Source organism: Oncorhynchus masou, chromosome 33, assembly GCF_036934945.1.
Source record: "Oncorhynchus masou masou isolate Uvic2021 chromosome 33, UVic_Omas_1.1, whole genome shotgun sequence".
Taxonomy (NCBI): domain Eukaryota; kingdom Metazoa; phylum Chordata; class Actinopteri; order Salmoniformes; family Salmonidae; genus Oncorhynchus; species Oncorhynchus masou.
In genome coordinates this window covers 22,253,455-22,270,619 of record NC_088244.1, presented here as the reverse complement: position 1 = coordinate 22,270,619, position 17,165 = coordinate 22,253,455, and the positions used below count along the sequence as shown (strand labels likewise).

General features: G+C 42.6%; 1 protein-coding gene across 2 annotated transcripts; it reads right to left on the bottom strand.

Moving 5' to 3' along the window:
- Positions 1–10,956: 10,956 nt before the first annotated feature.
- Positions 10,957–16,572, bottom strand: LOC135528020 (polypeptide N-acetylgalactosaminyltransferase 6-like). Of its 2 annotated transcripts, none has more exons than XM_064956775.1 (11): positions 16,380–16,571; positions 14,541–15,056; positions 14,255–14,427; positions 13,839–13,988; positions 13,290–13,524; positions 13,096–13,213; positions 12,629–12,829; positions 12,325–12,456; positions 12,121–12,222; positions 11,591–11,749; positions 10,957–11,229 (listed from the first exon to the last, which is right to left on the bottom strand). In XM_064956775.1, the coding sequence occupies exons 2-11, from the start codon at positions 15,023–15,025 to the stop codon at positions 11,116–11,118; spliced, it is 1,869 nt and encodes a 622-aa protein (XP_064812847.1). In that variant the 5' UTR covers positions 15,026–15,056; positions 16,380–16,571; the 3' UTR covers positions 10,957–11,115. The 2 variants fall into 2 exon arrangements, 1 of the variants encoding a protein (XP_064812847.1); XR_010453499.1 differs by having other exon boundaries at positions 11,140–11,229; positions 12,389–12,456; positions 16,380–16,572.
- Between the last annotated feature and the right edge of the window lie 593 nt (positions 16,573–17,165).

Here is a 17,165-nt window from a genome sequence, read left to right as displayed (position 1 = left end):
CTTGATTTTATACACTTGTCAGCAACAGGTGTAACTGAAATAGCCAAATCCACTCATTTCAATGGTGTCCACATAGTTTTATGTGTATATATACACACTACTGTTCAAATGTTTGGGGTCACTTAGAAATGTCCTTGTTATTTAAAGAAAAACATTTTTTTGGTCCATTAAAATAACATAAAATCGATCAGAAATATAGTGTATGTAACAGTATAATTTTAGACCGTCCCCTCGCCCATACCCGGGCGCGAACCAGGCACCTTTTGCACACATCAACAACAGTCACCCTCGAAGCGTCGTTACCCATCGCTCCACAAAAGCCACGGCTCTTGCAGAGCAAGGGGAACTACTACTTCAATGTCTCAGAGCAAGTGACATCACCGATTGAAACGCTATTTAGCGCACACCGCTAACTAAGCTAGCCGTTTCACATCCGTTACATGTAGACATTGTTAATGTTGTAAATGACTATTGTAGCTGGACACGTCTGATTTTTTATGGAATACCTACATAGGCGTACAGAGGTTCATTATCAGCAACCATCAATCCTGTGCTCCAATGGTATGTTTGGTGTTCACCAAAAGGCATGTGGGATACTCCCCAAACATATGGAAGAAGGTACTCTGGTCAGATGAGACTAAAATTGAGCTTTTTGGCCATCAAGGAAAACGCTATGTCTGGCGCTAACCCAATACCTCCCATAACCCCGAGAACACCATCCCCAAAATGAAGCATGGTGGTGGCAGCATCATGCTGTGGGGATGGTTTTCATCGGCAGGGACTGGGAAACTGGTCAGAATTGAAGGAATGATGGATGGTGCTAAATACAGGGAAATTCTTGAGGGAAACCTGTTTCAGTCTTCCAGAGATTTGAGACTGGGATGGAGGTTCACCTTCCAGCAGGACAATGACCCTAAGCATACTGCGAAAGCAACACTCGAGTGGTTTAAGGGGAAACATTTACATTTCTTGGAATGGCCTAGTCAAAGCACAGACCTAAATCCAATTGAGAATCTGTAGTATGACTTAAAGATTGCTGTACACCAGCGGAACCCATCCAACTTGAAGGAGCTGGAGCAGTTTTGCCTTTAAGAATGGGAAAAAAATCCCAGTGGCTAGATGTGCCAAACTTATACAGACATACCCCAAGAGACCTGCAGCTGTAATTGCTGCAATAGGTGGGTGGCTCTACAAAGTATTGACTTTGGGGGGGTGAATAGTTATGCAAGCTCAAGTTCTGTTTTTTTGTCTTTCTTGTTTGTTTCACCCCCCAAAAATGTTTTTGCATCTTCAAAGTGGTATGCATGTTGTGTAAATCAAACGATACAAACACTCCAAAAATTGAATTCCAGGTTGTAAGGCAACAAAATAGGAACAATGTCAAAGGGGTGAATACTTTCGCAAGCCACTGTAACTAGCCATTTCATCACTGTGGACGTGCTGCGCGTGTAAAGTCAGCAACAATAAGCAGTACATTGCATGCACGCCTGTGTTGCTGTAACGTTGTATAAAGTCAGCAGCAATAAGCGATGCGGCGGCATCCTTTCAAAATAAAAGTTTAGGTGCAGCGGTTACCGTTCAAAACAATATAGAATATATTATGTTCTTGCACATGTCTCGCGACCCCTTAATCCTTCCCGCGACCAACAGTTGAGACTCACGGTATTAGTGTCTAGCTTCAGAAACAGACACCTCGCAAGTCCTCAACTGGCAGCTTCATTAAAAATTACCCGCAAATCAAATCAAAGTTTATTTGTCACTGGTGCCGAATACAACAGTGAAATGCTTACTTACAGGCTCTAACCAATAGTGCGAAAAAAGGTATGTCTGTCTGTGTGTGTGTGTTGGTAAATAAAGAAATAAAGCAACAGTAAAAAGACATTTGACAATAAGAGTAGCAAGGCTATATACAGACAGACACTGGTTAGTCAGGTTTATTGAGGTAGTATGTACATGTAGGTATGGTTAAAGTGACTATGCATATATGATGAACAGAGAGTAGCAGTAGAGTAAAAAGAGGGGTTGGCAGGTGATGGGACACAATGTAGATAGCCCAGTTAGCCAATGTGCGGGAGCACTGGTTGGTCGGGCCAATTGAGGTAGTATGTACATGACCATATAGTTAAAGTGACTATGTATATAAGATAAACAGAGAGTAGCAGCAGCATAAAAGAGGGGTTGGGGGGAGGGCACACAATGCAAATAGTCCGGGTAACCATTTGGTTACCTGTTCAGGAGTCTTATGGCTTGGGGGTAAACATTGTTGAGAAGCCTTTTTGTCCTAGACTTAGAACTCCGGTACCGCTTGCCATACAGTAGTAGAGAGAACAGCCACAGGGGTGGCTGGGGTCTTTGACAATTTTTAGGGCCTTCCGCAAAACATCAGTCTCAACATCAACAATGAAGAGGAGACTCCGGGATGCTGGCCTTCTAGGCCCATCATAGTCTTTTCTTTTTATTGGCCAGTCTGAGATTTTTTTTTCTTTGCAACTCTGCCATCGCGGAGTCGCCTCTTCACTGTTGACGCTGAGACTGGTCTATTGCGGGTACTATTTAATGAAGCTGCCAGTTGAGGACTTGCGAGGTGTCTGTTTCTCAAACTAGACACTCTAATGTACTTGTCCTCTTGCTCAGTTGTGCACCGGGGCCTCCCACTCCTCTTTCTATTCTGGTTAGAGCCAGTTTGTGCTGTTCTGTGAAGGGAGTAGTACACAGCTTTGTATGAGATCTTCAGTTTCTTGGCAATTTCTCTCATGGAAAAGCCGTCATTTCTCAGAACAAGAATAGACTGACGAGTTTCAGAAGAAGTTATTTGTTTCTAGCCATTTTGAGCCTGTAATCGAACCCACAAATGCTGATGCTCCAGTTTGCAGCTGACAACAGTTTGCAGCTGTGCTAACATAATTGCAAAAGGGTTTTCTAATCATCAATTAGCATTTTAAAATGATACACTTGGATTAGCTAACACAGCGTACCATTGGAACACAGGAGTGATGGTTGCTGATAATGGGCCTTTGTACGTCTATGTAGATATTCCCTTAAAAATCAGCCGTTTCCAGCTACAATAGTCATTTACAACATTAAAACCTGTTAAGGCTCTGGACAATACTGCCCCCTTTGGATGAATTGCGTGCCCATAGTAAACTGAAATAAATCTGTCCAAATTGCTAATATATGCATATAATACTTATTATTGGATAGAAAACACGCTAAAGCTTCTAAAACTGTTTGAATTATGTCTGTAAGTATAGCAGAACTCACAGGGCAGCCAATCTCCCAAACTAGTTTTGGAAACATGAAAGTTGGGCCAACTTTGACGTCATTGCCCCCACCCTTCCCAACCAGCTATGGATCTGGAAACACTTTCTATGTCTTCCACTAGATGTCCTCATTCAGTAGAGCGTTTAATTGTGCAAATCCCGCGAGCTTTGACCCTTTGGGAGGCAAAAGAGTGGGTGTCGCGAGAAAATACATGCGCGTTAGGGCGCGAATTGTACACAGTCATTCCTCTGTTCCAGATTGTCTGAGAAGAATTGCTTTTACCCGGTTGAATCGGCAATTGTTTTGTACGTTTATAACATCCTAAAGCTTGATTCTGCACTTAGTTTGACCAGTTTAGTCGACATATAATATGTAATTTTGAAGTTTTGATGCGCAACTGTTCGGGACCAGAAGTCATTTTGGATGCATTTCAGCTGAAAGTGTTAGCAGATGCTAATACAAAGACACACGACTTGAAACAAAACGATGTATTGGGTAAGTATGACTCCTTCCACTACATTCTGATTGAAGACCATCAAAGGTAAGGGAATATTTATGTTGTAATTTTGTATTTCTGTTGACTCCAACATAGCGGAGAAATATTGCTTACGTCTGAGCGCCGCCTCAGATTATTGCATAGTGAGCGATTTCTTTAACGTTAAAAATAAATGTGACAAAGCGGTTGCATTAAGAAGCAGTGTATCTTTCTAACTATATGTAGAACATGTATATTTAGTCAAAGTTTATGATGTGTATTTCTGTTATCTGGAGGAGCTATCTATAATTTCTCCGGACATTTTTGAGGATTTTCTGAACATGGCGTCAATGTAAACGGAGATTTATGGATATAAATGGGCATATTATTGAAAAAAACATAAATGTACTGTGTAACATGTCCTATTGCTGTCATCTGATGAAGATTTTCAAAAGGTTAGTGAATTATTTTTCTTTTAATCCTGCGTTTGTGATTGCATCTTTTGTTCGACAAAATGGCTGTATATCGTCTGTGTCTTTGTGGTGGTTTGACATAAATATGTGCTATGTTTTCGCCGTAAAACATTTTAGAAATCAGACTCGCTGGGTAGATGAACAAGGTGTTTATCTTTCATTTGAGCTATTGGACTTGTTAATGTGTGGAGGTTAAATATTTCAAAGAATATTTTTGCATTCTGTGCGCCACCTTTTGAGTTGAGCGGGGGGGTGCCCTTGGGGAACCTGTACCGTTAACACGTTAACAATGTCTACACTGTATTTCTGAAGTACTTAGTAATTTGTTTAAGCACTTTTGGCAGCAATTACAGTTTTGAGTCTTCTTGGGTATGACACTACAAGCTTGGCACTTCTGTTTTTCGCTACACCCGCAATAACATCTGCTAGGTAAAGCTCCGCCTTATCTCAGTTCACTGGTTACGATGGCAACACCCATCCGTAGCACGCGCTCCAGCAGGTGTATCTCACTGATCATCCCTAAAGCAAACACCTCATTTGGCCGCCTTTTGTTCCAGTACTCTGCTGCCTGTGACTGGAACGAATTGCAAAAATCCCTGAAGTTGGAGACTTTTATCTCCCTCACCAACTTCAAACGTGCTATCTGAGCAGCTAACCGATCGCTGCAGCTGTACATAGTCTATTGGTAAATAGCCCACCCATTTTCACCTACCTCATCCCCACACTGTTTTTATTTATTTACTTTTCTTCTCTTTTGCACACCAGTATCTCTACCTGTACATGACCATCTGATAATTTATCACTCCAGTGCTAATCTGCAAAATTGTAATTATTCGCCTACCTCCTCATGCCTTTTGCACACAATGTATAGACTCGCCTTTTTTGTACTGTGTTATTGACTTGTTAATTGTTTACTCCATGTGTAACTCTGTGTTGTCTGTTCACACTGCTAAGCTTTATCTTGGCCAGGTCGCAGTTGCAAATGAGAACTTGTTCTCAACTAGCCTACCTGGTTAAATAAAGGTGAAATAAAAAAAAATAAAAAAATATGTTTATGTGACCAACAAATTTTGATTTGAGGATTTTCTCCCATTCTTCTCTGCAGTTTATCAAGCTCTGTCAGGTTGGATGGGGAAGCATTGCTGCACAGCTATTTTCAGGTCTCCGCAGAGATGTTAGATCAGGTTCAAGTCCGGGCTCTGGCTGGACCACTCAAGGACATTCAGAGACTTGTCTCGAAGCCACTCCTGCATTGTCTTGGCTGTGTGCTTAGGATTGTGGTCGTGTTGGAAGGTGAACCTTCGCCCCAGTTTGAGGTCCTGAGCTCGCTGGAGCAGGTTTTCATCAAGGATCTCTGTACTAGTTTCCCCCGATCCTAACTAGTCACCCAGTCCCTGCCACCTAAAGGACTCTCAGACCATGAGAAACAAGATTCTCTGGTCTGATGAAACCAAGATTGAACACTTTGGCCTGAATGCCATGTCTTGTGTCTAGAGGAAACCTGGCACCATTCCTACGGTGAATTATGGTGGTGGCAGCATCATGCAGTGGGGACAATTTTCAGCAGCAGGGACAGAGCGACTAGTCAGGATTGACGGGAAGATGAACGGAGCAAAGTACAGAGATCCTTGATGAAAACCTGCTCCAGCAAGCTCAGGACCTCAGACTGGGGTGAAGGTTCACCTTCCAACAGGACAACAACCCTAAGAACACAGCCAAGAAAACACAGGAGTGACTTTGGGACAAGCCTCTGTAACTTCTGATTTCTACTACCCTCCCCCCCACACTCAAAATCTCACGATACATGGCCCCATTCATTCTTTCCTTTACACGGATCAGTCGTCCTGGTCCCTTTGCAAAAAAACAACCCCAAAGCATGATGTTTCCACCTCCATGCTTCACAGTAGGTATGGTGTTCTTTGGATGCAACTCAGCATTCTTTGTCCTCCAAACACAAAGAGTTGAGTTTTTACCAAAAAGTTATATTTTGGTTTCATCTGACATTCTCCCAATCTTCTTCTGGATTTTGAGTGAAACCTCCTTCCATTAGCAAGGGCATTGAAGATGAAATGCGGCTGGGTCTTTCAGCATGACAATGATCACAAACACAATGCCGGGCAACGAAGGAGTGGCTTCGTAAGAAGCATTTCAAGGTCCTGGAGTGGCCTAGCCAGTCTCCAGATCTCAACCCCATAGAAAATCATTGGATGGAGTTGAAACTCCGTGTTACCCAACAACAGCTCCAAAACATCACTGCTCTAGAGGAGATCTGCATGGAGGAATGGGCCAAAATACCAGCAACAGTGTGTGAAAACCTTGTGAAGAGGTTTGACCTCTGTTATATACCCTTTGTTGGCAATGACAAAGTATTGAGAAACTTTTGTTATTGACCAAATACTTATTTTCCACCATAATTTGCAAATAAATTCATTAAAAATCCTACAATGTGATTTTCTGGATTTTCTTTCTCATTTTGTCTGTCATAGTTGAAGTGTACCGATGATGAAAATTACAGGCCTCTCTCATCTTTTTTTAAGTGGGAGAACTTGCACAATTGGTGGATGACTAAATACTTTTTTGCCCCACTGTATATATACACAGTTGAAGTCGGAAGTTTACATACACCTTAGCCAAATACATTTAAACTCAGTTTTTCACAATTCCTGATATTTAATCCCAGTGAAAATTCCGTCTTTGGTCAGTTAGGATCACCACTTTATTTTAAGAATGTGAAATGTCAGAATAATAGTACAGAGAATTATTTATTTAAGCTTTTATCTCTTTCACCACATTCCCAGTGGGTCAGAAGTTTACATACACTCCATTAGTATTTGGTAGCATTGCCTTTAAATTGTTTAACTTCGGTCAAACGTTACAGGTAGCCTTCCACAAGCTTCCCACAATAAGTTGAGTGAATTTTGGCCCATTCCTCCTGACAGAGCTGGTGTAATTGAGTCAGGTTTGTAGGCCTCCTTGCTCGCACACACTTTTTCAGTTCTGCCCGAACATTGTCTATAAGATTGAGGTCAGGGCTTTGTGACTCCACTCCAATGGCTTAAGGACTCTGTTGTCCTTAAGCCATTTTGCCGCAACTTTGGAAGTATGCTTGGGGTCATTGTCCATTTGGAAGACCCATTTGCGACCAAGCTTTAACTTCCTGACTGATGTCTTGAGATGTTGCTTCAATATATCCACATACTTTTCACTTCCTCATGATGCCATCTATTTTGTGAAGTGCACCAGTCCCTCCTGCAGCAAAGAACCCCCACAACATGATGCTGCCACCCCTGTGCTTCACGGTTGGGATGGTATTCCTCGGCTTGCAAACCTCCCCCTTTTCCCTCCAAATATAACAATGGTCATTATGGCCAAACAGTTCTATTTTTGTTTCATCAGACCAGTGGACATTTCTCAAAAAAATGCAATCTTTGTCCCCATGTGCAGTTGCTAACCATAGTCTGGCTTTTTAATGAAGGTTTTGGAGCAGTGGCTTCTTCCTTGCTGAGCGGCCTTTCAGGTTATGTTGATATAGGACTCGTTTTAGAGTGGATATAGATACTTTTGTACCCGTTTCCTCCAGCATCTTCACAAGGTCATTTGCTGTTGTTCTAGGAGAGAGAATGCGTCTCCTTACTGAGCGGTATGACGGCAGTGAGGTCCCATGGTGTTTATACTTGCAAACTATTGTTTATACAGATGAACGTGGTACCTTCAAACATTTGGACATTTCTCCCAAGGATGAACCAGACTTGTGGAGGTCTACAAAAATTGGCTGATGTCTTTTGATTTTCCCATGATGTCAAGCAAAGAGGCACTGAGTTTGAAGGTAGGCCTTGAAATACATCCACAGGTACACCTCCAATTGACTCAAATGATGTCAATCAGAATCAGAAGATTCTAAAGCCAGGACATCATTTTCAGGAATTTTCCAAGCTGTTTAAAGGCACAGTCAACTTGTGTATGTAAACTTCTGACCCACTGGAATTGTGATACAGTGAATTATAAGTGAAATAATCTGTCTGTAAACAATTGTTGGAAAAATGACTTGTCATGCACAAAGTAGATGTCCTAACCGACTTGCCAAAACTATAGTTTGTTAACAATACATTTGTGGAGTGGTTGAAAAACAAGTGTTATTGGCTCCAACCGAAGTATATGTAAACTGCACATATACACTGCTCAAAAAAAATAAAGGGAACACTTAAACAACACAATGCAACTCCAAGTCAATCACACTTCTGTGAAATCAAACTGTCCACTTAGGAAGCAACACTGATTGACAATACATTTCACATGCTTTTGTGCAAATGGAATAGACAACAGGTGGAAATTATAGGCAATTAGCAAGACACCCCCAATAAAGGAGTGGTTCTGCAGGTGGTGACCACAGACCACTTCTCAGTTCCTATGCTTCCTGGCTGATGTTTTGGTCACTTTTGAATGCTGGCGGTGCTTTCACTCTAGTGGTAGCATGAGACAGAGTCTATAACCCACACAAGTGGCTCAGGTAGTGCAGCTCATCCAGGATTATACATCAATGCGAGCTGTGGCAAGAAGGTTTGCTGTGTCTGTCAGGGGGGCGGCACAGCACAGCACAGCACAGCCCTCCATGTGCTCGCCAGAGGTAGCCAGACTGCCATTGGGTACCGAGATGAGATCCTCAGTCCCCTTGTGAGACCATATGCTGGTGCGGTTGGCCAGGAGTTCCTCCTAATGCAAGACAACGCTAGACCTCATGTGGCTGGAGTGTGTCAGCAGTTCCTGCAAGAGGAAGGCATTGATGCTATGGACTGGCCCGCCCGTTCCCCAGACCTGAATCCAATTGAGCACATCTGGGACATCATGTCTCGCTCCATCCACAAACGCCACGTTGCACCACAGTCTGTCCAGGAGTTGGCGGATGCTTTAGTCCAGGTCTGGGAGGAGATCCCTCAGGAGACCATCCGCCACCTCATCAGGAGCATGCCCAGGCATTGTAGAGAGGTCATACAGGCACGTGGAGGCCACACACACTACTGAGCCTCATTTTGACTTGTTTTAAGGACATATCAAAGTTGGATCAGCATGTAGTGTGGTTTTCCACTTTAATTTTGAGTGTGACTCCAAATCCAGACATCCATGGGTTGATAAATTTGATTTCCATTGATCATTTGTGATTTTGTCAGCACATTAAATTATGTAAAGAAAAAGTATTTAATAAGATTCATTCAGATCTAGGTTGTTATTTTAGTGTTCCCTTTATTTTTTTGAGCAGTGTATATATACACACAATCATTCCAGCATTTATTTATTTTTTACTTTTTCCTACATTGTAGAATAGTGAAGAAATCAAAACTCTGAAATAACACATATGGAATCATGTAATCAAAAAAAAAGTGTTAAATCCAAATATTGTAAATTTGAGATTCATCAAATAGCCACCCTTTGCACACTCTTGGCATTCTCTCAACCAGCTTCTTGAGGTCGTCACCTGGAATGCATTTCAATTAACAGGTGTGCCTTTTGTTAATTTGTGGAATTTCTTTCCTTAAAATGTATTTGAGCCAATCAGTTGTGACAAAGTTGGGGTGGTATACAGAAGATAAGCCTATTTGATAAAAGACCAGGTTCATATTATGGCAAGAACAGCTCAAATAAGCCATCTATTATTACTTTAAGACATGGTCATTCAATCCTGAAAATGTCAAGAACTTTGAAGGCTTCTTCCAGTGCAGTTGCAAAAACCATCAAGTGCTATGATGAAACTGACGCATGAGGACCACCAGACTAAAGGAAGACCCGGAGTTACCTCTGCTACAGAGGATAAGTTCATTAGAGTTACCAGCCTCAGAACTTGCATCCCAAAGGATCACTTCAGAGTTCAAGTAAGACACATCAACTGCTCAGATGAGACCACGTGAATCAGGTCTTCATGGTCAAATTACTGCAAAGAACCACTACTAAAAGGACACCAATAAGAATAGACTTTCCATACCAAGAAACACAAGCAATGGACATTGGACCAGTTGAAATCTGTTCTTTGGTCTGAACCAAAAATCTCAAATTTGGGCTTCTAGCCACCGTGTCTTTGAGAGACACAGTAGGTGAACGGAGGACCGCCGCATGTGTGGTTCCCACCTAGAAGCATGGAGGAGCTTGAGGGGGGGGGGGGTCCTTTGCTGTTGACGTGGTCTGATTTAGAATTTAAGGCAAACTTAACCAGCATGGCTACCACAGCAGTCTGCAGCGATACACCATCACATCTGTTTGCGCTTCGTGGGACTATCATTTGAACAAGGAGAGTGATGGAGCACTGCATCAGATGACCTGGCCTTCAATTACCCAACCTCAACCCAATTGAGATGGTTTGGGATGAGGGAAGGAAAAGCATATGGAAACGCCATCAAGACTGTTGGAAAAGCATTCCTCATGAAGCTGGTTGAGAGAATGCCAAGAGTGTGCAAAGCGGTCAAAGGGTGGTTACTTTGAAGAACCTCAAATATATTTTGATTTGTTTAACACTTTTTTGGCTACTACATAATTCCATGTGTTATTTCGTATTTGTCTTAACTATTACTCTACAGTATAGAAAATAGTTTTAAAAATAAACCTTTGAATGAGTAGGTGTTCAAACTTAACTGTAACTATCTAGGCCCTTTGGCCTAGTGATTAAAGAATTACGCAAATTTTCAAGTGTAAAGACTTAAACAAACTTCTACAAACTCATCTAAATCGGGATCCTCAAGAATAAAACATTAAAAAGCCTCAAACTTTTCAACTTCTTTAGTAAATAAAGAAATAAAGTACTGGGTCAAACTGCACAGGGTCCCATATTTCAGAAATACATGTGTTGTCATCAAAAAGGGTAGGGCTCCCAAATGTAATGGATGATGTCAGTGATCCTCCTTCCTCCCTGGATCCCATTGGTCAGCTGAGGTCCCAGTGTTGGCTGAGATTGGCCAAGTCACAGCTACTCATCACCACTTCACCTCCGTCTACAGTCAAGCATTTGCCCGAGGAGGGATTCTTAAGGAGAGAACCCTGCGTGAACACAAACAATAAAGAGCAGAATAAAAGGCTATTGTGCACTGCAAGTGACCACAACGCTCTGTTCTGCACTTGCCTTCTGAAAAGTGCAGCATGAACATAGCTAATGTGTGTAACAGCATGTGTATACTGTGAAGTCGTTAATGCCCTTGTGTTGCATGACATACAAGCCTCAATCAGTAATTTGATTGTAAGGAGAAAAGGGTTTCCACATACTGTATATGAAACATACCCATGTACAAGACCTGCAGTAACACTTTCAGAGCAGTGGAATAGATGTGCATTGATTATTAGAGTGACAATGTGAAACAAACTAACCGATATATATGACAGTTTACAATGTCATGTTACATACCGGTGTAAAATGCCACACTTGCTCCGGGGCCACTGTGGTTCCTTTGCCCTTCAGGCGGCAGAGCTTTATGGACACTGGCGCCGCCCCGGGGGTCGCATGTAGACACAGCTGCTTACGTATGTTGTGACGAAGCTCCTGGTGGGATGTGTACTCAAAATACTACACACAAATGTTATGTTAGAAAAAAAACCTGTGTGGCAATTATAAACATGCACACACGGCTCCGCATATTGTATATTTAAGCAATAAGGCCCGAGGGGGTGCGGTATATGGCCAATATACCACGGCTAAAGGCTGTATCCAGGCACTCCGTTTTGCGTCGTACTAAAGAACAGCCCTTAGCCGTGGTATATTGGCCATTTACTACAAACTCCGTAGATGCTTTATTGCTATTATAAACTGGTTACCAACGTAATTAGAGCAGTAAAAATGATTTGTGATACCCGTGGTATATGGCATGATGTCCCACGGCTGTAAGCCAATCAGCATTAAGTGCTCAAACCACTCAGTTTATATCTAGATTAAAGTACCTGGTTTCCTCCCATGTTGTGGCATGTGTATAAGATAACCGGTTTCCCACCCTTATTCTTTTCTCCCACATCCAGGCATGTCTTTGAGTCAGAGTTCTTGAGCTGATAAAATATAATTTTAGCAGAATATATACACATTAAAAAAAGTGGATGCGCATTTATAGACTGACAATCCAATTTCTAATGAAAGTTAAATAACATTACCGCTCCAAACATGACAGGGGTGAGGTCTGGAACATAGGCCTCTGGGTAAACGTTGTGCAAGTACCATGTAAAGTTTTTGCAGCTTAGCTTCTCTTTGAGTTTGAGGCGTTCAGAGATGTCACCATATGTGTTCTGAGTGAACAGGAAGAACATTAAAGCAATGATAGAGGTAATTTTTACATAATGTAAACAATAATGCAGGATACAGTACCACTCTTTACAAAAGAGCCATGTGTAACAGAGAACAGCACCTAGACCCCCAGCAATGTCACGTGTAAAACATTGAGGGGACACTACACACAACCTCTTTGGCTATGGTGGCAGCCTTCTTGTTCCTGCGGTAGAAGATCTGCTTGTAGTCCTCCATCCAGACCTCAGCTAGACGCACCTGGTTGCGGGCAATCACCGACCTGCCTTTGGGGAAGGTGTGAGGGCTCTTACTGCGGAATACATGTCCCACCACTGAGCAGGGTATGATCTCCAGCTGGCCTCCACATTGCCACACCTACAAGAAGGACATTCCAGGTCAATGGAGTAGACACAGAAAATGGCATGGGCTGAATGGTCGAGGCTCAAGCTTGGCACAACAGTGACACAACAGTATTCAGTCACTGTTGACTGAAGTAACCATGAAGGGAATCAGAATACAGAAAGAAGCAGTGTCTGCTTTGACCAGAAGAGGGCATTAAAGTCTACATTAACCACCACCATCAGTCAGGCCAACATGATTGTTGATGTACTTCCTGCCCTTCCACATTCTGCATAACTTACCCTGAAGGACATCTCCACATTCTCACCTCCCCAGATCAACATCTTGTCGTCATAGGTCCCAATGTGCTCAAAGTAAGTCTTAGAAATAGAGAACAGACCACCTGCAAAGGTAGGAGTCCTAGGAGTAGACAGTATATTTATGTTCAGTATGACATCACTTCACGAGTGAGTGTGTGTGGGTATGTATAAAGTACCTGACAGGATAAGTTTCATTCTTGCGTTTCTTTTGGTCTTCCTCAGGGATCTGCTCCCACCCAAAGATAAGGCTCCAGTCAAAGTTTCCACGGTTACGGGCACGAGCTGTGGCGAGGGGTTTGGCGAACTTCATGTTGTTTTGGTCAATGATGACTATCTCAGGGCTGACCACAGCAGTGGGCTTCTCCACTATCCGAGCCAGGAGGGGTTCCAGCCAGCCATTGAAGCACTCACCTAACCAGGGATGAAAATGAGACAAACAGAAATATCATATTCATATATTCCCTCACTAATCATCTTCAGTTTCTTTTAACTGACTAATGTAATGACAACTTCAAAACGTTACTATTTTCCTCATTTAAAATCAGATCTAAGGGGCTTTGATGATGATGCTTAGGAGTAGTATAAAGTAGTTGATCAGCTGTCAAGGGTCAAAAGTGATAGGAGCTTCTTGCAATGAAAGCACTTCCTAACCGGGTTTATAGCTTAATAAGTTACTAAAATTGTATTCTAATTCTATGGTTTGCAGTTTCTGCTGGGACACGCACAGTGGGCATCCAGGAAGGTGAGGATCTCTCCTTGAGCAGTCTGTGCCCCCAGTAGCCTGGCAGTGATTAATCCCTTCCTCTCCCGCTGTCGTAGAACACGCACAATCTTCAGCTGCAGGACATACTCATCCAGACGAGACTTCAGATGATCTGAAAACCATTGCATGAGGATGGTAAAATACAGCTGGATTACATCTATCCACAGAGGTAGATATCTATTCTCCTGAGAAAATTGCTACTAGGAGTTTTGATATACTCTGTCACTGTGGAGGGGAAGAGAGCAGTAGGGGAATAACGCATGTGCTCCCGATTGCAAATACATAAACGTTTGATAACGGCAAAGTCTGAAAAGTCTGTCTGTGCCAGGAAAGTCTCACTTTCAGTCAGGTATACAACACCTTCCATACCACACTTACCGTCTGTGCTAGCGTCATCCACCAGTAATATCTCTGTGAGCAGGGAGGCAGGAGCAGTGTGCAGGACGCTGTAAACGGTCCGCAGGAGGGTGGACCACGCCTCGTTGTGGAACACGATGATCACACTGGTGGTGGGGAGAGGAGGGCAGCGCCGGAACCTTTGACCTGCACAACTGACAACAAAGAGGCTATTCTCCAAGGGATCTGCTAGATAAGCTTTGAGTGTACACAACCATACAGTACAGATCACTCCAAACTCGCTTCCCTTCAGTCCCCCTGTACTCACTCTGGGTGGCGTGTGTCATTTCCCAGGCTGCGGTGAAGGGAGATACGGTCGCTGGCAAATTGGTTGAAACAATTTTTGGTCAGCCCATCCTGCTTCTCTTTAATCTCTGCAGGGGTCATCCTGCCCATCACAAATGGTCGGCCATAGGCTCCGGGGTCCTCTGGGTCCTGTAGGGGCCTCTCCAGGTGAGGTTGAAGATCATCTATGCTGTAGAACCCAGCTGGACAGCGGGGATCAAAGGAGTTGGTCCCACGCACAGAGGGAAGGGGCAGGGGGGCACCAATCTGGAAGCCCATGTTTGACACAGCACCTCTGACCACACCCATCACCTGTGACTGTTTGTTCGACAGCTCTCGGAGCCAGGGTTCAGGGGAAGTCCCACCTCCCACGTCGTACTGCATGACGAGCAGTAGGACCAAGAAGAGGGAGCCTGCTAGAATGGCAAGCTTAAAGGGAAGGGTGTGACGGCGGGAGAACGCACGCATTGTGCCGGCGTACCAGAGAACGACCGCAGGGCTGAAACAGGAGTGATAAAGACATGAGTCAGGTGATGACTCAATTTGTCACACCATCCAAACTACAACTAATTACATTCTATTGTTAATTGAGGAGAAATTCTAACAGTTTACAGTAACCGGTCTCTGTCAGAGTAATCAGTTCTACATTCTACAATAGCAAAAGGAAGCAGAGGTCAGGGGACACCTCTGAGAAGCTTCATTGTGTGATATGTAAATACAGAGTGCCTAATAAAAGCTTTGTTCTCTATGAACAGACAAAGTGGTCTGTATCCTCCCGTGTAGCACTTCCCTTCACACTTGTCTGTATAACTATGGCTTTCTATTTGTTCACGTAAGGTAGAATGAAAGTTGTGGGTAGAATACAAATTGAAAGGAGATGTAAAACTGGCTAATCTTGAATTTGACCAAACAGAGCCTTCAAAATACTGACTTCATGCTGAACTGGAGCATGTCAAGCATCCCTCTCCATGACAGAGGATTAGACTACACAAGTTCCTCATTCATTATAAACAGCTGGAACATATGTTTACTATGAGAGAAACAGCAAAAGGAAACTCATGCATGCCAGCCATAATATTGTGTGGTTACAATTCCAGTTTCACAATACTCGGGACTATTGTGGAAAGGAAAAAAAACAAACATGAAGCGGACGGATTTAACAGTCCCAATGTTAGAAACAAACAGCATTACGTTGTCACCTAGAGTCACATTTGTTTATTTTGCAAGCTATAGCACCCACAATTCTACATAAAGTAGGTTTTTAATAGGACCATCGAGTTTAGTCTAATGTGTTTTATTTTTTGCCATGGAAAATCTGGTATAGTATTGAAACAATGGTATGGTGACAACCCTTGTTTGAAGCCTCTTGGAATACCTTACAGACGAAGCCAGTGTGCCTAATAAGTCTGTAGGAAAAGAGACCAAAATGTCTCATACACCAAGTTTGTATTGGAAACAAGATATTTTTTTATGGTCCATTTAGATTGTGACTTCTGAAGCCCTCTAGAAGAGACTGTCACAGCTATTACCTGCTTTACTTACATCATTTTGTCTAGTTTAGGCTGATGAAATGTGACAAAATTGGCCAATAGACCATAATGTTAAATTCACTCTACTTCATGAACTTCTCATTACATCCTCTTTTTTATGTGACAGCTGTTCCATCTTCCCATTCACCTTTTGCAGCCGAACCCAGTTCTGGAAAACCTGATCTATAAGACCACATTATATATTCCACATATGAATGCATAAGAGCTTTAAAAACCCACCCTTGTCAGTCAACTACCCCATTTTAGGAATCATATGAGAGCATGGCATTTACCTTTTTAGCTGAAAACCAGACCACCCAGATGTAGCCTACTTCAAGCCCAAATTTCAAGAATCTAGCCACTTTTACTTGTATTTTATCTCTTCTTCGTAAAATTATTCAAAACTGCGACGTAGTTATCTATACTGACGCCACATGGCATTGAGCGCAGCAGGTGCGTGCCATTACACTGATAACAACAACGGGTAACATGGGCTGCATTCAATATCTGCAACGTTTGCTTATAAGCAACAGTGTACAAGAACAAAAACCAAGCTATGTTTGTTTGACGAATGTGCGTGTGCTGGATAATTGAACAATAACATTTTTCTCCATAGTTTAATTAAACTATTAGATTAATCCAAGTGGCTCTGGCCTAATCGTTTTTAATCAACCATAGTTTTTTCAATGGTTGAATCCAGGCTAGTAGAATATTAATATGGACAGCCTTAACACATTATGTGTGTAATGGTCGTCATAAGGGAGAACTATTACTGCTAGTATCTGCTAATTTATTTTATGCTTTTATTCTCAACAATATAGGTGACTAGGCCTACACATGATGTAGCCATGTCATATCCATAGACTTGAGCAGTACACCTGAAGCATGATGGAATTTCTAGCACAGGGGTGAATTCAACGAGTGAAACTCTGAGGGTGTTCGATTAATCTAGCCCCGACGCCCGTGCTTTGCATTGGCTGAAAGTTGATTGCATTCGATTTGGAACCGGGCTGCCTCCCATCCATGAGCCAAGTGCCCCGTTCAATGCCCACGGCGAAATCGGCTCAAACACGTAATTA